Source organism: Citrus sinensis, chromosome 8 (assembly GCF_022201045.2).
Source record: "Citrus sinensis cultivar Valencia sweet orange chromosome 8, DVS_A1.0, whole genome shotgun sequence".
In the NCBI taxonomy this organism is placed as follows: Eukaryota; Viridiplantae; Streptophyta; class Magnoliopsida; order Sapindales; family Rutaceae; genus Citrus; species Citrus sinensis.
The window spans coordinates 2,021,194-2,042,052 of record NC_068563.1 but is presented as its reverse complement, the minus strand read 5'-3'; the positions used below and the strand labels follow the sequence as shown (position 1 = coordinate 2,042,052).

At 35.8% G+C, this 20,859-nt stretch overlaps 2 protein-coding genes across 4 annotated transcripts; both read right to left on the bottom strand.

The window, feature by feature from the left end:
- Positions 1 to 48: 48 nt before the first annotated feature.
- Positions 49 to 7,091, bottom strand: LOC102630277 (uncharacterized). Of its 3 annotated transcripts, XM_052432045.1 has the most exons (18): positions 6,949 to 7,091; positions 6,759 to 6,853; positions 6,566 to 6,659; positions 6,365 to 6,473; positions 6,194 to 6,232; positions 5,994 to 6,077; positions 5,796 to 5,857; positions 5,312 to 5,414; positions 3,742 to 3,879; positions 3,415 to 3,483; positions 3,262 to 3,318; positions 2,910 to 3,176; positions 2,375 to 2,458; positions 2,130 to 2,240; positions 1,788 to 1,858; positions 1,309 to 1,530; positions 1,034 to 1,127; positions 49 to 741 (listed from the first exon to the last, which is right to left on the bottom strand). In XM_052432045.1, the coding sequence occupies exons 2-18, from the start codon at positions 6,829 to 6,831 to the stop codon at positions 442 to 444; spliced, it is 1,977 nt and encodes a 658-aa protein (XP_052288005.1). In that variant the 5' UTR covers positions 6,832 to 6,853; positions 6,949 to 7,091; the 3' UTR covers positions 49 to 441. The 3 variants fall into 3 exon arrangements, with proteins under 3 accessions (XP_052288005.1, XP_052288006.1, XP_006486913.2); XM_052432046.1 differs by lacking the exons at positions 6,566 to 6,659; positions 6,759 to 6,853; positions 6,949 to 7,091 and having other exon boundaries at positions 5,994 to 6,099; XM_006486850.4 differs by lacking the exons at positions 6,566 to 6,659; positions 6,759 to 6,853; positions 6,949 to 7,091 and having other exon boundaries at positions 6,333 to 6,458.
- Positions 7,092 to 16,254: 9,163 nt separating this feature from the next.
- On the bottom strand, positions 16,255 to 19,647 carry LOC102629981 (telomere repeat-binding factor 1). Its single transcript, XM_006486849.4, has 7 exons — positions 19,192 to 19,647; positions 18,626 to 18,812; positions 18,287 to 18,513; positions 17,949 to 18,033; positions 17,669 to 17,752; positions 16,833 to 17,183; positions 16,255 to 16,559 (listed from the first exon to the last, which is right to left on the bottom strand). The coding sequence occupies exons 2-7, from the start codon at positions 18,773 to 18,775 to the stop codon at positions 16,545 to 16,547; spliced, it is 912 nt and encodes a 303-aa protein (XP_006486912.2). The 5' UTR covers positions 18,776 to 18,812; positions 19,192 to 19,647; the 3' UTR covers positions 16,255 to 16,544.
- Positions 19,648 to 20,859: the final 1,212 nt, after the last annotated feature.

Here is a 20,859-nt window from a genome sequence, read left to right as displayed (position 1 = left end):
TAAAGATACTTACAAATCAAATAAACAGAAGACATTTGGAACTTGAGCTTCTGCACCATAATATCAAATATATTAAACCAATTAAGGTATCGCTCACTGTACAAGTAACTAGTAAATTGCCATACCCATGTGTGTGTCCCAGGGATTCAAATCCCAAGTACTCCCTCATAATAGATTTGAAATTTAAGGCGACAAATCAAATGTGAAAACACACTTCCAGGCCTCACAATGGCAAATACTGCACCCATGTTTCATGCCGGCCCATTCTACCGCTGCACAAAATCTTCCACTTGAACCGGCAAATTTTCATTTCACCCAGGCTACTAACATAATGTACAAGAAATGATAAACTTCAAAACCTCAACTGGGGCAAAAGAATAAACAAACCGGAAAAAGTATATTCACAAATCCGAGCATAGGGAGTTCAAACCAGCTTCCACTTCAGGAATTCTCCTTGGTTGTGCTGTCCTTCAAGATCTGAGCTGCGAGTATTAGGAGCTCCACCATCTCAAATCCCGCAGCAGAAACTGAATCCATCTTTTCATTGCTAGAGTCTCCATGAATATCGCCTGACTCACTGTCCGTATTTTCATTGATTGATCCATCATCTGACTCAGCTATCCAACTAACAGGTAGGGAGCTTCCAAGGGCAGTCTTTACAAGTTTTGCCTCGGTAATGATATCATCAAGAGTTTCAGACATGCTAGCAATTGTATCTTCAGAAGTAGCTAACTCTTTCACCTGTAAATTCAACAAAAGCATTCAAAACAAAATTGACAATACAAGAAATAAGCGAGATATTGCTAATAAGCACAGGCAGATCAGATACTCATAAAAGAGATACCATGCTTGCTAAACATTACAATAATGGCACTTTCACTATATAATAGCTGAAAACCAGGACTATAAATTTAAAAAGAAAAAAGAATAACTCAACTTGATCGCTATTTTAAGCCCCAACCATGAATAAAATGGAGATGAATATCCCACGTGTTAGAGAAATAATTTTTCACAACGTGACAATAGAACCTACCTTGGAAAGTGAGAGACGAAGTCTATGAATTGAAGAGATCAGATGATCCATATTTTCCAAGCTCTCTTTGAGGGTTGCATTTTCAATCCTCATTCTGAGAAGCAAATATTACAATAACAATCATATGAGAAACAGAAGAAGGGAAGGAACAATCTATATTAAAGTAATTTGTTGTCGCATGTTCGCACACAAAATAAGGAACATCCTATGCATGAATATGAAAACTATATAAAGTTTCTGCGAATCAAAGGAATATCAGAAGTTGTTTCACCAACCTGGCAAAATCTATACTATTGGACCTTCTGGTGCTGAACCCTTCACGGGTATTTAGGTCTGCTTGACCGTCATTTCCACTGAAATCTAGTGTGCCAATCCAACGTCTCAGATTTGTTTTCTTCAGCAGGTTTCTTAATCTTCCATCTCTTTCAGGAATCACAATTCTTTTTTCTCCATTTCCAGCCAAAACTTTTTCTTCTTTCATCTCATTAAAGATTTTCCTACCACCATGTAATGGTCTGATTAGTGGTACTTTTGATAATCCATTAGAAAGAAAACCAAGCATCAAACTCCTCTTAAAGTTTCACAGAAACAGTATTATCAATAAAGAACGTAAACGTCCATTCATTAACAAACACAAAGCATGAGGGTGAAAAATATATAAATATATCAAGAAAAATATGTTAGCTCCTACATGAAATTTACAGAGCATCAAGTCAAACTGATAATTCAGTGGAAATAGAAATAGGAGTCATACTCTTGTAGTAACTGATAATCCTGCTTTAACTGCGCCAACTCCATGAGAGCTTTTACCTTTTCAGTAGTAACCTGAAACGTCAAAACATTCATCTCCATCAATAAAATTTTCAACCAACAAACTTATTAAAAGTCGGATATTCTTATTCAAACAACGTTATCGTCCAACAAAAGCAACAAGCAATTCCACTATCAGATAAGGGTACAAGCATACAGCTATAGCTATGCTTCATGTCATACAAAATGCAAGTGATTTTGAAAATCTCAAGAGGGATTTTTTCTATGTCATCAAGTGCTGTTGTAAAATCTCAAGTAAATGTGTGTAGTCAAACCATCAAATTACTTGAAATAAGTTTCTCTGAAGCTCTTCTATCTTCTTCTGAAGAGCTGAATTCACATTTCTCTCCAGTAAATGTCTTTCTTCCTGCTGTGACAAAAGCAATAATGCTGCAACCTGGCAAAGAGACCACAATTTCAGCAACAGTAGTATAAACGACAACATTCTAGTTTTGCTCAAAAGAAACTTGAAAAGAAAAATGTACAAACACAAAGGGGATAAATAACTGAAAAAACAAAAGTACACAAAACCTTCTCTTGCAGCGCCTGTGCAAGGGTTTCGGAGGCTTCACCCTTTCTATCAGCTTCAATGTCACAATAAGCAGGATCATTTCTCTGCAATAGATAAAGGAGAATTTGGTGATAAAACTTAAGCAAGTGCATACATGGACAAATGCAAACATGCATTTGGTCCAAAACTTCAAGAAAGCCATTTCCCTCATAGCAGTATATCATGATTCCTCTAATTCAAAAATCCACCAACCTCAGGGTTTTTCTTCAATAAAACTTAAAAAAGAAAAATGCTATAGATCAGTAAAAGTCCATTTAGCTGAAAGCTTTATTTAAGTTTCACTTAAAGCCTTATATCATCAAAGGAATTTACACTCTTGCAAGTTTGTGGCACATAAGCTCAGGCATTAAGAGAATTAATCAACTTGCAATTAAAGTCTCACAGAAGTAATCTAGTTTAAAGTCAATCTCCTTACAAGCAGAAGGAAAACTAACATAAAATACATGTGAGAGAGAGAAATTAGAAGTTTACAGCTGAGGCCACTAGTAAACATACCTGAGATACTAAGTTGGTGTCAGCATCATTATTTATATGTACATCTCGACATTCAAATTCATCTAGTTTAGTCTCTCTCTGATAAGTCCCTGTATTCTGTCCTCTGATAACATCATCACAATGCTGGGTCTTTTCTTCAATCACATCACTAATTGACTTAATATGGGATCTTCCTTCTTCAAGTGAATTAACAACATGCACCCTAAGCTGAGAATGGCAGAGACGTAACTCTGCAATCGCATTGCTAATGAATTTGTCTGAATGGATCTGCATGCAAGTAAATAAGATCAAAACGCTTAGCAAATGAGAGTTGGGATAACATTTTTATATCTTGAGGAATTAAAGAACTCACTATCTTCTTTTCCAATTCACGAACACTCTTCTTCAAATGATTTTCGATTTCCAAACCCTAGATTCCACAATAACATCCACATCTGATTTATATGCAATAGAATATATGCTTTTTATACAGAGAAGCAAACATGAGTCAAGACCAAATCCATACCATACGTAATTTACTTTGCAGATTCTCCACAGAGCTCCTTGTCTTCTCCAGCTCATCTTCCAATGCACTCTGTCTGAAGCAAAGTTATTCATGATTGTAGAAAACAAAATCTCAATCTTATTAAAATTTCAATTTCAAAAGCTAGACTTACCAAAATATTTAAGAATGTCATTACATTCATCATAGCAAGTTTGGCAAAAAATTCAAGATGTCATCATATTGAACATCTAAACAATAATATCCATGTAAATTACCTTGTAAGAGACGTGCACATTTGTCAAGAAAGAGACAGAGATAAGAGTGAAATGTAAGTGAGATAAAACTTACTATGTATTTAGAGGTTGAAGTATCATTGAAACTCCACATTTCTGCAGAATCAAGCAACAGACATGCACATTTATCTTCCCAACTAGTTTCCAGTACCTCAAGAGACTGTTGCCTGATCTCATAGAATTTATTAATAACCTGTTTTAACAGACCAATATAAGAGAAAAACCCAGTAAGTACTAAAGAAATATAGATTGGAAGAAAGGAAGTTTCAAGAAAGATTCCAGAATAAGCATCTAATGCATGTTAGAGTTTTTTCCCAACAGAAACAGTATGACAATAGCGACCCAAAAAAAAAATTGCGGAAAGCATAGTTAGCCTGATTCAGTTAAATATTGAAAAATATACAATTGCTTTAGTTGCTACAATTATGTGCAAACATGCACCATTGATGGCTTGAAAAAGCCAAAATGCACCTCTCTTATCACATATCTTGTATCTCTTTCAGTACCAATTGCAATTGCAAGTATCCTTTTTTACCACATAAATATGGAAAAGCTCTGGATCAGAGATTCAAATGCAATTTTCATCCTACTTGTAATGCAAAGTAAAAGGACCATAACAATTGTAGCATTTTGCAAAAATTACTAAACAAATCAACAGATAGCCCCAATCTCCTGCTCCATCTTCAAGCCACAAAAATACATTGTTCTTTCAAGATCATAACAATCACAATCATACTTCCAAATTGCTAATACTTCATATGAAATGCTTAAATTTTCGAGAGAGGAAAATCCAATTCACTTTTCTTCAATGAAATACTCCAGGTAGTTCATCAATCCAGGTCTAAAATCCTCGAAAAGAGGCATGAATTAAGTGATCTTGAGACATACATCAACAGTCAACCTAGAAGGACGTGATCCCAAATTGTAATGTCATTATGTTGCTTTTCTTTGTCTAAACAATCATTGGATAGAGTCACTGGTTCATTAATCTCTGTCTGAATAAGAAAGCAGAAACACTGATATAAGAAGAGGAAAGAGGAAAGAGGAAAGAAGAAGGAAGAAAGTAGTCATGAAACGTACAACTCTACTAGGTCAAGATATTGCCCAGCTCTTGTTTGCACCACTATATTTATTTCAATATTGGTTGAATTACACCCACATACAAGAACATCCCTGTCCTTATGTGGTACAGTCGAATATTTGGTATGATTTGGCAGTTCCTTAGGAGTTTTAACAAAGACAATATTTTGACAATTTATCATTAATATTGGTCCATTTGGAAAAGATACTGATCAGGTATTTAATTAGAGAAAACAAGAATGATACTTTTCTTCAAACTGACTCAGAAAATGGACATATACAGGCAGTCAACCAGCACCTTCTGATTTTCCAATAACTGGATATTCAGCCCATTGTGTTTAAAAAAATAAAATAAAACATTGGGAGAAAAAAGAAAGTCTATCAATGATATTCAAATCAAATTATTTCCTACAAAAGAATATCACCATTAATCTGAGCGTCTTGACATTACCTAAGTAGTAACAAAATAAGAGGATCGACTCAGAAAGAGACCAATAAAGAATTTGATTCTCTTGCCAATGAAAAAAAAAACCCTAGATTATTACCTCCTTGAAGTTTTCATTCAGCTCTTCTTGTTTTTCTAAATCAAACCGCAGTGTAGCATTTTGTTTCTTCAGTTCAATATTTTCTGAGGACAGCTCTTCCAACCTGTACAAACTTAATTCAGCTTAAGGGATATTCGAACAACAGAAGAAACCAAAAAAAAAAAAAAAAGTTAACAAACAGCAATTATAAAATTAGCGTCCAAATCCCTTAATTAATTCCACACACAATTAAGTCCTTCAAAAGTAAGATAGATACATCATAGTAAAACAATAACAAGTTGAAGCTCATTAAGAGAAAAGAACAAAATTGTCTGAGAAAAAGTTGGAGCAATCCAACTTTGGTCCCATGGAAAATATCCTCATAACTTCGGACTGGAAAATAGATACCAAAACATGACAAATTAACCAAGCTATAGGAAATATTTACTACAAGCGATCGCAAGAACTTAATGAACGCTCCATAGATATAAGGTCTTCAAGATACCTTGTCTGGAATTCATTAAATTTCTGAGACATGAGCTCCTCCTTCTCCTTAGCCTTCTCAGCCTGTCACCAGCAAACTAACATCTTCAAAGCACTTAAAATATTAAACCCAGGACAGCACATACAAATGTTTATACATAGATCTTCCTATGAGTTCATCAATTAACAAAAGAACTTAAAAGAAAATGACTGCCACAACCTCCATTACTGAATTATCCCGCTCTGCAAAAGCAGCTGCCATGCAGCCTTGAAAAAATTTAACCTGCTTTTCTGCTTCCATGTTCTGGAACCAAAATAAAATCAAACTACAATTCAAATCATTCCCATCACAACATGTAAAAACATTTCAGTTATAAATCAATTAAAACTTGATGAAATAAAAAAGGGAAAAATGCTAACCTTTATCACCTCCGCAGCATGTAAATCCGCCAGCTGGCCCTATAAACACCAAAAGAAAACAAATCACATAATAAGCCCACAAAAAAAAAAAAAAATTTGCCATAGTGAAATTAAATGACAGAAAGTTGAAATTTTCTACTTTAATTCGATAGGCAAGTTGAAATTTTCTACTTTAATTCGATAGGCCTCTGAAAGCTCCTCTTGAAGATTTGAATTCTCTCGGGCACAAGCAGCTATCTTCTTTTTCAAATTTTCAATTTCCTGCTCCAAACCAGCTGTCCTGGTAGGGCATTAATTCGGATACAATCAGTCAGAAATGATGATGATGATAATAATAATAATAAGAATAATAAATAAATAAATAAATAATACCTTTGGAAATGCATACGAGTGGCGACAGCAAGGTAACTAGGTCCAGCTTGCTGCATACACAACTGCTCAATATCTTTGCGTAATTCATCACGCTCTGCAAAACAAAAATAAAATTCAAATCGTTTCATTTAGTTATTTATACACATAAAAAATATAACATTTGATTTATTTATAAAAGTGAAATCCATCGTACCGTGTTCAAGTTGTTGGATGCGAGCCATCAAAGCCTCGCTTTCGTTTTCTTTCTCCTTTGAATTTTCATCCATCGCCGAAAAAGAGATTATCTTACTGAAACCAAAAAAAAAAAAATGAATAAATACTGATTTGAAAGTTTAGAAATGAAATACTTCATCATTTACACGAAAAAAAATCGAGGAGGGTACCTGAAATTTGACGAAAATTGTGAAATGGAGGACCGACGACTGGCTTAAGCAGAAGCGAATTGAATTCGAGGGCAAAAGGGGAAATAAAACTTTTAAAAAAATTTTTTTTTCTGTTTTGTTTTGCATAGTACTGTTGATACCTGAACCCCCCTCAGTATTTATGAGCAGCCCCCAATAATTAACTTTATATTTTTTCTTATATTGTTTTAAGATAAAGTTGCGTTCATACCTTATTGGTATAGTTTATGTAATAGTCACAAGTATTTATTTAATTTTATAAGTTTTTATAAAAAAATTTGTTGGTATTTGATTTTTTTAGTAGGGTTTTTGAAACTTAAATAAGACATTTGTCTCTATTAATAAAAGCTCAAATTTTAAACTTTTGAAAATAGAGGTTGAATTTTTTTAATTTTATGGTATCAGAGCCACCGTCCCTCTCATTTTTCCAAAGTGGTATCATTTATGTCTTTATTCCTGCCTTGATCTTTAGACTTCAGGCGCAGAGAGAACTTCTCATTCATGGCTTCCACTTTATCTTCCCCTCATGTTACTCTCTCCTCTACTCTTTCTTTGCCTCGCTCTTGCACTTCTCATACCACCCATAAGATTAAAAACCTTGCAGAATACTCATATATCCCTGAATCAACCCAAATCAGTGAGTCTTCCTATCCTCTTATTAGCCCTTATCAGTTGTACAAACGACCTAGCTCCTTTACCCGCAGTATCCGCACCCTTATCTCTACCAGACGCCCTCAACCTAAAGAATATATCCAGTCTTCCCGCCTGGATCAGTGTGCTCTTCAAGCCACCTCTGCTGAGCAATATGTCACTATGGAGTTTCCCTCCGAGTTACTTTCCAACTGGAAAAGAGAAGGCTACACTCACCTCCATCTTGGAGGCATCAGATTAATCTTTACCCTTTACGGGAGAAAAGGATTACCGGTTACAGCACGCCTTGCTATGCTTGATACCCGGTTTAAACAGTACCAAGATGCTGTTATTGGCACTGTCCTCACAACTCTCCATGCCGGTAGTGTTTTACTCACCTTCTATCTCAACTTTAATCTTTCCCTTCAAGACCCTAATTTGCCCACAACATTGAAAGTCCAAGTTCAGATACAAGGTGCTGAACAAATTTCTTCTGCCAAAATTGCCACCTTACATCACCAACTGGTCTATAGGCTTCAAAATCATGCCTTAGATCTACCCACTCATGACCATCATTCTGATACCCTCATGGTCTTAGCCGAATCTGACCAGATCCCAACCATCATCCAGATCTTAAGACAAATTCCCCCGTCATGAGCTCATCAAGCTTATGCCTCTTGAATGGATCTCCAATTATGAACAGTTCCATAACAATACAGCTCTAATTCAGACCTCTGAAAGCATGTTCGAAAGACGCCAAGATGGAACAGTCCGAATGACTTTTAAACCACCTTCAAGTGCTCCATAAGAGCCTCATCGGCTCTCCTTTACCTATTCTTCAATGATCACAGCTGTTCAGACAGCCCAAGAAGATCTGCCTGTTACAGGGTTCAATTCTGAAGGTTACCATGTTTATACAGCCAAGCACAATGGTCATTTCCTATGGGATGCCCCTGGTTCGGGCATGTGTGACCCAAATTGTCCCTGCTAGGATGATTGAGAAAAAGATGACGATTATGCCACCACAAGGAAAAAGAAACCCAAAAAGAAAAAACCTTCAGTTTCTTGCCACTACTATGATCCCAAACCACGGCAAGCTCCTCCACCTCCACCAACTCCATTACCCTTTTACAAAAAAGAACTCAAATGGATTACAAAGCATTGCAAATACGAGATTCCATCACCAATCTCAAATCTCACACCACCACTGGCTTGTATGATGTTCTCATCTACTTCAACCGACTATTCTTCCTCTTTTCCTCCTTTAGACACTCACACATATTCCCAACGAAATATTGTGTCCAAACCCTTTATTTCTTCACCAATTACTTCACCTGGTCATCTAGAACCTCCCAAACTTTTTGAATCAGTCCTCAACTGGCAAACCCAAAATGCCAGAGCACAGAATGATACTTTGGTAAATATCAATTTCAAAGTTAAGAAAATCAGTTTACGAACTGAACAACTTGAGACAAAAGTTGACTCCATCTCTGCACAGATGCAGCAAATCCACCAAAATCTCCAGTCCAGAATTGCTCAACTCGATTATGAGTTACAAGCTATGCTTGCCCAACGCTATTATGGCCCAGAATTTGACCAAAAGGAATGCGAAATCAGACGTTTAAAAGCTGAGCTTGACCAGATTGAATCTGAAAAACAGCGACCTACCATTTTCACCACATCACCTCATATTCCTTCCATTGCCCCAACTTACCACCATTTTGCCTTTATGCTTTCCCCCCATCAGACAATATGATCATTCCAAGTTATTTGGCATGACTCATACTCTTTTTCGGGATAATCCCTTACCGCCACCACCTAAACCTAAACCAAAGCCTAAACCTCAACCCCGACCCGTCACATTCCATCCTTCATCCATTACCATTCATGGCCAACATCCTCCTGGTCCTACTCCAGCATCGTCACCAGTACCTCCACCACCAACTGAATCCCAACCATCTTCTCAATCCAAGGATAAACAACCCATGCACCAGTTTAGTGCTCATACAGTCGCCCCCTCTTCTACCACAGATGACCAAACTTCTGATTCCAATCTAGCTGTTTCTGATAGCCATACTGAGACTGACACAGAATCTTCAGTAACTACTAGTGATTCTGAAAAGCCCTACGCTGATATTACCAGAATTTTGATGGCCCAACTTGATCAACCTCCTCAAGGCCAAACCTATCATACAGAACCATATGTTGATATTCCCTCTGAAGTTGAGGAAGAAATGCCTGAATCTTCAACCACAAATCAACCTCCTCAAGCTCAAACCCAGACCGGTTCCACCAGTTAAAAATCATCGAATGGTCCCTGGTTCACATTTGATGATCTTCCATCTCATAAATGGCGTGATCGCCTTAATGAAATGTCTGTCTGGATTGACCTCCAAATGCTACGTCAAGGAGCCACAACCCAATAAGTCCTTAGAGAATTTGCTACTCGTTTTACGAGTGCTCTAAGAGATTGGTTTGATTCTTTAGGCCGATATCGCCAATTACAGTTTGTTGATCTCCCAGAAGTCTCAAGTGCCCTTGTGGTTCTCCATGATCAATTCCTTGGAGACCCCTCTGCAGTCTTTGAAGCTGCTCGACGAGACTATCTCAATATGAAATGTTGTTCCCTTAATGCTAAGGATCTTGATTTCCATTACAAACGCATGTCCCTGCTGTTCTATAAGCTTAATGGATTCAATGAGCCGACATTAAAGCATGTATTTCTGGCTTCCCTTCCAGATGAACTCCAACCAGATATACAACGACAACTCACAGCATCCAATCTTTCCCTTGACAACATCTCTCTTGGCAAAATTTTCCAGCTTGCCAAAACTTTCTTGATAAACTTTGCGAGCAGAAGCAGTTTTTCAAAGAACTGTTGAAAGACACAGAGTCATTTCGGAGTGCTTGCAAAAAGCCTTATTTGCAGATCAAATGCAAAAAGAAAAAGGATTGTGATTGCAGTCCTAAAAAGAAAAGGCATTTTAAGAAATTCAGAAATCCAGAATTTTCATCCAGACCTCGCCGATCCAGAAAGCCTTACAGATTCTTCAGAAAGAAGTCATCCTCTTCCAGAGATTTCAAAAGGCAAAAATCAAGCAGATGTTTTATCTGCAAAAGAAAAGGTCATTATGCCAAAGATTGTCCCAACAAGCGAGAAAAATCTATTCGGTTAGTTGAGCATCTCCAAGCCACTACAGATTATTCTCCAGAACAGGATGAACTGGAATTCTATTTCTTTGAGCAAGATGAACCCAATGATGAAACTGTGTTCGCCCTACAAAATTCCTCTGATGACTCAGACAGTGATCAATCCCAAGTCATTTTCCACCAACAGTTATTGTCCCTTGACACTACTGTCCCTATACCTTCCATCAAACTCCAGATTTTACCCTCAAAATTCCAAAGGCTCATTCCAGCAATTGGTCTCATCGACACTGGTGCCCAGCGCAGTATGTTAAACCCCCATATTCTCCCACCAGACAACTGGATAAAATCTGAAGAACATTTCAAAGCTGTCAATGGCAAACTCTTCACCACTTCTTTGATTACCAAAAAGCCCATTGGTATTCAAATTTTCCCCAATTGTGTCATTTGGACCAACGTTATCGGTTCAACTCTTCCTAATAAGGACATCTTGTTAGGTTTTGACATCCTTCACCAGCTCAAACACCTCCAGATCATTCCCACTGGAATCCGAGTCAAGTCTATGTTCAAACCATTCACAAATATTCTGAAGCTCTACAATCTGTCTGACACTCCTCCGTCCTACCAGGATATTTCAACCAAACTTTTGAGTTTCTGTCCAGAGTCCCATATTGAGTTCACCCATCCAACTCCATTGTGAAAAAACGAGTCTTTCTTCATTAAGTTACCGTTCAAACTAAATGAAGATATTAACCCGACCAAAGCTACCCATCCAGGAATGAGTCTTTCTAACTTACTCCTAACCCAACAGGAATGTTCCCAATTGTTAGCTCAAGGCCTTATCGAACCCAAAAATTCTCAATGGGCTTGCCAAGCCTTTTATGTTGAAAAATATTCTGAGATTGTTCGAGGAAAGAAACGCCTCGTCATTGACTACCAGCCACTAAACATGTTTTTGCAAGATGACAAGTTTCCTTTACCCCGTCGACAAAGCATGTTTACCTTTCTCAAAAATGCCCAGATCTTTTCAAAATTCGATTTAAAATCAGGTTTCTGGCAATTAGGCATTGAACCCTTTGAACGGTACAAAACTGCCTTTTGTATCCCCAATGCCCATTTTCAGTGGACCGTCCTTCCTTTCGGCCTCAAAACAGCCCCATCCATTTTTCAAAAATCCATGGTCAAAATCTTTCAACCAATTCTGCATCATGCATTAATTTACATTGATGATATCTTGCTTTTTTCAGGATCACATGATGAACATCGCCAGCTGTTAACTCAGTTCTATGATATTATCCAAAGTCATGGGATTATGTTATCAGCCAAGAAAAGCACCATTGCTACCGATAATATTGAATTCCTTGGTATGATCATCAAAGATGGCCACTACCAACCTGGAAAACACATTGCTCAAGAATTGCTTCACTTTCCAGATCAGCAACTTTCCAAAAGGCAAGTTCAACAATTTCTCGGCATCATCAATTACATCAGAGACTTCATCCCACATGTGGATCGCTACACTCATCACCTCTCGGCTTTATTGAAAAAGAAGCCTCCTGAGTGGAATGCTGACCACACACGAGCTATCACTACTCTCAAACAGATCGCGCAAAATCCGCCTCTTTTAAAGCTAATTGCAGATGGCACGCGCATATTACAGACAGACGCCAGTGATGAATCATGGGGTGCTATCCTCCTTGAAGAACTCAATGGAAAAGAATACTTTATCACTCACGCTAGTGGACAATTTTCTGACACACAGAAGCATTATCATAGCGTGTTCAAAGAAATTTTAGCGGTAAAGAATGACATCAAAAAGTTTGAGTATCATTTGATCGAACACCACTTTCTCATCCGAATGGACAGTTCAGCCTTCCCCAATATTCTCAATTTCAAAGGTAAAACTATTCCCGAAAAAATGTTACTCAGATTAAAAGATTGGTTTGCTAAATATGACTTTTCGGTCAAGCATATAAAGGGATCCCAGAACCTCATCCCTGATATGCTCTCCAAACTCTCAAAACCAGAGAAACCTCTAACCCTGTTTTCCACTACATATCACTTTCCGATCATCTCCATGGCTACATCTCTACCCCCAGAAGCTTTCACCAAAAAAGCTTTTCCCTTTAACAAAAACTTCTCCTCTGTCTTTGCCATCCAAGAATTTGCAAAGAAAGCTCTTTTTCGTTTCTTCATGAAAGCCTACCTTGTCACCGAACCCTTTCCCTTTTCCACTTTCCACCCAGAAAATCTGTTCCTTATAGGTCTAACCCTTGATCCATCCAGAGAAACCACTGAAGATGTGTTATGGTACATCTGGTGCCTAACAGTCCTTTATGCAACCAAGTTAGTCCTACCAATTACTCCCACTTTGGAACACCTCCTTGACCCAGACAAAGCCACCTCTTACCTGGACATTACTTGAATGGTTCTCCCCAATACCATGATGGAGAAAGAAGCTCCAACAGCTGTTAGAGATTTACAATCTTGAACGAATGCTTGCTTCAGAAGCACAAATGTTCACATCAGTCTTTATCATTCACAGACCATACTTCCAACATCTAGATACAAAACTCTTTTGGACTCAAAACCAGGTATATGAATGGTTTACTGCACCACATTTCGCTGTCATTGAAAATGAAATCCAATCCACCCTGCACAACTACCTTTATCAGTTAAACCACCAAACTCCGCCACACAAAGACATCTTCCACACCTCCTTAGGACCTCAACATGACCTCATCATGATTCCTACTCCATCCGCCATATCCAAACCAAAGTCCACAGGTATTATTATCAAGGAAGAAAAACCAGACTACACTGACTTTCTGTTCCAAGATTCCCAAGACCCATGTGATGCATTTCTCCCTCTAAGTCAACACCCTCCACCAGTTTCCCCAACCGACAATGGATGAACCCGGACCCTCTCAACCAGGACCCTCCTTCTAACCAGCACCACCAACTCAACCTACCAAAGTTAACAAAGCCACCCAAACTTCCCCTCAGTAAACTCCAAAGTGTACTCCCAGAGACTATAATTGCCCTCGTCCACCATGCCGTGGTCCCTCATGTAAGCATCCAAAGCTCTCCAAAACCTTTTTCCCAAAGCATACGGACCCAGATGCAACGGACAGCTCATCTGACGATGACTACCTGAATCTCTCATCTCCATAAAGTCGTTTGTCTTATTGTAATAATTGTGTTTTACTTTATGGTTTTTACTTTATGGTTTTTACTTTATGGTTTTGTCTTGTATAATTATTGCACTTTGCTTTTGCTTTTGCTTTTGTCAACGTCATCCTTTAATTATTAAAACACTTTATCTTTTTGTAATAATTAAAGGTGTGTCATGATGTAACTTTTACTTTTTCTTTTGTAAAAGATAGGGATCATGTCCTATTTTCCTGAGCCTCCTCCTATATAAGGAGCTCTCTCCTCTCTTGTAATATAGAAGCTTGGAAAGCAATAAAGTCTCGTGTGTTTTCAACCATGAATTTCTAAACTTCTCTTCTCTCTCTCTGCAAATAAAGTTCTAAAGAAAGAAAAAGAATAAAGAATTAAATTTGTTCATTTTGAAACCTAAGGAAGTATGCTCTGCACTTGCCTCATTGCAAGGATCCTATGCATCAGAAAACTTTTTGATAATTTCTTATCTGGTTTGGTACCTTGTTTTAGACCAAAGGAAAGTCTGTTTTGGGTTATATAGCCCGAGAAAGAAAATGTTTTTTGGTTCTCCATCTGAGTATATTGACGGGAAACCGACGACGTAAATTCCAGAGATGATCCTGAATAGACACTAGTCTGGTCTGCACTGTCGGAGAACAAAATATTCACTACTTATTTGATAATTTTATTTCATTATTTTCATAACATAACTTTAAAAAACTTGATTATTAAAATAATTTTATAATTTTTATTAAAAACTCTCATTAACAATTAAATAATTAAAATTTTTGAGTAAAAACTTTACTTATAAAAACTCCGTTTAAATAAGCTCTACTTAAAAAATAGTACCAAACATAGCTAAAATGATATCACAATTGTAAGCCAATGTCGCAACCAATAAGAAGTGCAACTTTGGCTGCATGGAACTGAATAGGCAAAATTGCACCAAGCTAATGATGGCTACCAACATGCACTGATCACTTTGAATCCATTCTTTGTTGATGAGAAACACCAAGCACTTAAAAAAAAATACTAAATTAGCATGGATTATATTATATTTAGTGAGTAAGATCTTTGGAGTTATGCTTCACCGAAAAGTGATAATACTGAGATAAATTAGCGAGTACATGGACTCTATTGGGAGAGAACTTGTTTTTTAAAATTTGGGATGGGAATGGAATTTATTAATAACTAAGGACTGCAAAGATAAATTAAAAGAGATTAAAATATCACAACTCTTTGTTCTGCTGCCTCTTGTTAACTTTATATCCATGTGAAATTACGTGTTTGGCAAGGGTAAGTTTCGAGACTTGTTTGGCTTACTCTTCATAGTTAAATAAACAGAGTGTGACTTCAAAGCTCGTCGAGCTACTGCTCAAACATGAAGGCGGCACTTGGGGCGATCGCGGCAACAGGCTGCCTTCTAAGAGTTTAGGAAAATCCGGAGCAATATATATTTATTCTTAATTGCAATGCGGACTTGCGTGTTCATAAAATCTTATGTAAAAAGAGTATAATTTTTTTTTAGAAATTTCTATTTAAATTGATCAAAAACAAGTAAGTTAATTTTTTAACTCACTTTGTTGTTTATATCTTTTCAAATAGAGCGTTTTTGTTAATAAAAATTTTACAAATAAAATTTTAATGAAAAAATTAATTATTTGATTATCAATAAAAACTTTTATTAAAAATTATAAAATTACCTTAATAAGCAAATTATTTAAAGTTATGTTATGAAATAAATGAAATAATATTACGGAATAAATAAATGATATTTTAAACATTTTAAATTTTTAAAAAGTTTTTCAACCTCGACCCCTAAATGTAAAAATTTTGACCTTTTAATAGTAGAGATAAAATAATTTATTTAAACTTTAAAAAGTCTACTAAAAAAATCAAACAATAACAAAAAAAATTAAAAAGAGTTTATGGCATTAAATATTTAAATAAGCATCCATGACTATTAGATAAACCATACGAAACAAGCACTTCTAAAAATTCAAACTAAAAGGCTAAATAAATCTATTTAAAAATTAAATAAAACTACTTAAAAATATCTCGATAAAACCCACGTGGGCTACGTGCAAGAATGCTGTTTTCTTTATAAAACCCATGTGGCCTATGTGCAAGAATGCTGTTTTCTTTATAAAACTCATGTAGCCTGTGCAAGAATACCGGTTTCTTCTATAGTGTTGATTAGGGAAAGCCATTTGACTATATAAATTACAAATATAATTTCTGTTTATATTATTAAACCCCAAAAAAACAAGGGCAGAATTCAAATTCAATGCTGCATATGAACAGTACATTCATTTTCCATCAAAGAGGTACCTAAAAGACATGGGATCAGTCGAAATCCAATTATTTTTATTCCTTTCTACACCATAATTTCTACAATTTACTACATTTTCTTTTTTCAGTTCCCAAATTTCAATGAAGATCAGCTACATACCAGAAAATTCTGACAGGGAAACAACATCTACCATTTTAACAAAATAAGCTGGTGAAGGTCATCCTGCTGAAAAGGCCTAAACATATTTACAAATACAGGCAATGTCACCAAAGGACTTGCTTGAAACAACAAATCTGTCAAAAAATTGAACCCACTGTTGCAAGTTGTTGCCCATTAGTATTCATCAAGCTCGTATCATCTGCACATTTCACAAAAAGCTGCATCAACTTAAAAGCTAGAAAAAGCCTTCTCACCAAAACTTCAATAGGCAAAATCTAGTAATGACTCATTTTTGTCCGTTGACAATCTCTAGCCTGAACTTTTCAAGCCAAAACCAATATTTAGAAAATAATAATATTTTCCTGAGGTGGATCACTAGTTGTTTTACCCTTTTTTTTGTAAATTTTTTCTTGCAAAAACAGTTTAGCAAATATGATTGACATTACTAACAACTTATAGCAATGAATTTTACCATCTTTTGGCTGTTGTTCCTTCCTTTCAGTGTTTTCATAGCCGCTGCTGCAAAAGCTTGTGCCACTTCCGCATCAGCTTCTGCTACATCTGCCTCCCTTGCTGCTTCTTCAGCTTCTGCCACAGCAGCTTCAGCCTCTGCAACTGCTCGAGCAGCAGCCGCAGCAGCCTCTTGTGGAGTCATACTCCTTAGCTTGGCTAACTCTAGATCAATCTGAGATTTTGTAAGAACATTGATGTCATCATTATTAACTTTATGAGAAATCCTCTGCCTTCCCTCCAGAAGCAACATTGAATTCCTTCTTCTGTCCTGAAAAGGAAGAGTAGGTGCAATCCGATATTTACGTTTAATCTGCAAGGAAAAAAAATTACAACCCGGCATCAAATCCAATCCTGACACAGTCCAACTACTGTCACTAGGACAACAAACCAATATTCTGGAAGCTACATCCAGTTCCTAGACAGAGAGATTCCGCATGACCCTATCATAATTATGGATTAAAATTACTTGACTTGCCCAACTCAAGCATCAAACCAAAAAATGGTGCAATTGTGCAATAATAAATTCAATTAAAATTAAGATACCATTAAGATAGCTATTGTCGTAGATATATCATACTTAAATCAATTCCAAACAATGTTGTCCCAATCTAAACTGGTATACGGAAGAACAGTTCCAAAGTCTCTAAGAACACAACGCTAAAAGATTAAAAGATCCATAGTCACTAACAATACGTATTACAATTAGATTTCAACGAGGCTCCTAGCATCCAAGTAAAGCATTACCAGGAATCCAATTAGTTACCATTACACCACAGGTTTGTAGCACATAAGTACCTTAACGAGTTTTCCAGTTCCTGCCAAATACTTTAGTTTAGCTGATAATAGCCTCTTGAAGTCAGGAGGTGCCCAGTATTTCTCCTGCAGAATAAATATTCAGCAAAGGTCAGTTAAGTACGCAATAAATTAATGAAAATGCAGATACATATTATCTTTTCCAAAAATTATAATCTCAATAAAACACATGAAAAGCTCCAGGACCAACAACGAACATGTCAATTTGCAATGTCATGATCTAGAATTCCAAAACGCAACTTTCCCTCAAATAGAGAAGTACCTCTATGTATGCAGCGATAGTTGTTTTATTAGAACCACCAGGCTCCTTCAACGTAGTTATAGCCTCCATTATAAGGTTATCCAACCTATAAAAAGTAAAAACAAAGAACTTATGTTTTACAATTCACAAAAAGGAAAGACAATCTTGCTATTGTTCTATACTTCCATTTCATACAAATTATAACCACAAAAGGCATTGGATTTTGGACCATATAACGTATTTCAAAGTAGAAACACATCATTAAATTACTTTGATATGTTTTTAAGTGACAGAGCTGAAAAAAAATTTTTCACCAACAACCTCACAATCGTGGTAGTGAAACAACAACTATATCCAACCTTACAATAGATCTCTTTGGAGCAGCAGCAATCTGTGGCGTAGCACCACTAACTGCGAGTGGTTTAGCATCCACAATTTCTTCCTCATCACTTTGAACAATGGTAGAACTCAGAGCCAAAGAGTTCTCTTCCGATTTTGCAATATGCGGTATTCTTTTGACAGCTAACCTAGATTTGTCTCGCGACCCCCATCCATTTGACATCACACTCATATTTCTCCACTTGTCCTAACCCATATCAAAACCAAAGAAATCAATCACCATTAACACTATTATCTAGTTCACCAAAATGCATGTCCTAGCATTATAGACACACAAGAATTGTAGAAAAACAAATAACCTTGAGATCAACATTAGACCGCAGATACAAGACGCCACTGAATTCCGGATCTTTAAGTATTGTGCGCCACTTGCCAGCGCCGTGTTTGATAACCCCAGCTTTCAAAGCGGCTTCTTCTTCTTGTGTCCACTTCTGTTTCGGGGCACCCATAAAGAATAGCTAAAAGAAACTACTGAAAGGATCTGAACTGCAAACGTATGTAAAGCACAATATTATCAGCACATTATTGAACTCGCTCAACAACTAATTTTTTTTCCCAATTATCATCCAATAATACATCATTTTGATCATTATCTTCGAATCAAACGAAAGATTTCAGCTAAAAGATCACCATTTTTAAATCAAATTCTACTAAATTCATAATGCACTTAAAACAGCAAGTGACTTAGAAGGAATTAAATTAAAACAAGGTAATTAAATAATAAACCAGAGCTAAGAATCTGATCCAACAACAGCGAATTACACAAAAGATTAAACACAAAACCCTAAGCCGACAACAAATTTGACAAATTTGCAATTAGATACAAAATTTAATTAAAAAATTCACGAAGAAGACAGGAGCTTACCGGGAACTCTAAAGCTACGCGGGAAAAAAGAAGAAGATAAAAATCGAGGCTTACAGTCAATTTTAAATTTATTTGAATTATTTGTATTTTAGGGTTTGTTGTTTAATTTGAGTTCAAATTTCAGTTGAGAAACGGATCACGTGTGTTTCGCCCCTTGGAATTTCTGACCCCTGTTTGTGAAATTGGTTACGCTGGAAAGGCGAGAGGCAAGGGCACGGCGTTAAATGATAATTAAGGTTACGGAGGGTGAGAGGGACAGGTGGTTGTACACGTGTCGGTATTTTAAGAAGGTGGCAATTAGGGCACGGACTCAGTCAGTCTCGGACGATGGAAGCGGGTGCATCTTTGATTGTTACAAACGAAATCCTAGGTGTCTGTGTGTTCACGATTCAGGGGCTTAGGTTTCTGACCGACTTACACAATTTTCATTAATTTATCGAAAAATAGCATCGTTCTTCATCTTAATCTTATATATATATATATTGGTCTTCGAATTGCAAAATAGTCATCCCAAATATAAAAACGAATTTCGATTGAAAATACAGATCTTGTGGCAACGAAGTTTTAATTTTACTATTATTTTTGTAATCAGACTCCTACTAACAAGTCTAAGGTAAAATTTGTGTTTTTAGTCTGAAATATAAATGGGTCTAAATATTTTTAAAATCTGAATTGGTCTGAATACGAAAATTTAAATTATATATTTATTTTTTTTAATACTTAAAAATAAGTGACATCTTGTTTGTTTTTATAATAAAAAAATCTTAAACTTAGTTCTTTAATATTTATGTCATTGTAAATTAAAATAAAAATAAGGATTTTATTTTATAGTTTAGGAAATAAGTTATTTTATAGAGATATTTCTGAAATATAATACTTACTTATTATTCAGATTTTTTTTATTCAGATAAAAATCATAAAAATGTATTTTTTTTATTCATATATAAGTTATAAAAAACAAACAAATAAATTTTAAAAAAGTTTGAAATTAGTAAAATTTCAGACTTTAAACATTTAACAAATAACCTATAAGACTCATCTAAATTAATAAAAAAAAATTATTTTACCTACAAATTAGTAGGAACAAATTTACTATAAATTAGGAGATGAAAGAAACCACGCACCACGAGCCCAAGAGCCCACTGCAAGTTTCAGTCTCAAGAATCATGAGTTTTTTATTTTTTAATTCTGCTGATAAAATTACCAAAAATATTAAATAGAAAAGTTAATTTTCCAGATTAAATTTGTCACTATTGGTTCTCATGACCGGTTTACCGCCTTACTTGCGGAGGCTTTAATTAGGAGTATTCGCGGATCAATTTTACATATTGGACATTAATCTATATTCAATTTATGATTTTGCAGATTATAAAATTTTAATTCAATCAAATTCATATATTGATGAAACTCAATTTAAATTCAATTTATATGTCTGCGGATTAGATACGAATTTGACTCAATCCATATCCAATTCACCATTTTACAGATTGATTTGTGAATTTAAAATTTTTAATTTTGTTCAGTCTCCGAAGTAATTAAATTAAAAAATCTAGTATAAAAATAATTTTACTACCGATTAAATTCTAAATTGAATAAAAATTAAAGAAATAAATTGTTTAAATTAAGCTATAATAATACATTCAAAGTTTCAAAATATAAGATGCCAAA

Coding starts and splice junctions, on each gene's coding strand:
- LOC102630277 (XM_052432045.1), bottom strand. CDS start 6,831: ATGGATGAAAATTCAAAGGAGAAAGAAAACGAAAGCGAGGCTTTGATG. Junction 5,858..5,993: donor GGGATAATTCAGTAATGGAG/GTTGTGGCAGTC, acceptor TGCTGGTGACAG/GCTGAGAAGGCTAAGGAGAA. Junction 1,128..1,308: donor AATAGTATAGATTTTGCCAG/GTTGGTGAAACA, acceptor TTTGCTTCTCAG/AATGAGGATTGAAAATGCAA.
- LOC102629981 (XM_006486849.4), bottom strand. CDS start 18,775: ATGGGTGCCCCGAAACAGAAGTGGACACAAGAAGAAGAAGCCGCTTTG. Junction 17,753..17,948: donor CTATCGCTGCATACATAGAG/GTACTTCTCTAT, acceptor TTTATTCTGCAG/GAGAAATACTGGGCACCTCC. Junction 17,184..17,668: donor GAACTGGAAAACTCGTTAAG/GTACTTATGTGC, acceptor TTTTCCTTGCAG/ATTAAACGTAAATATCGGAT.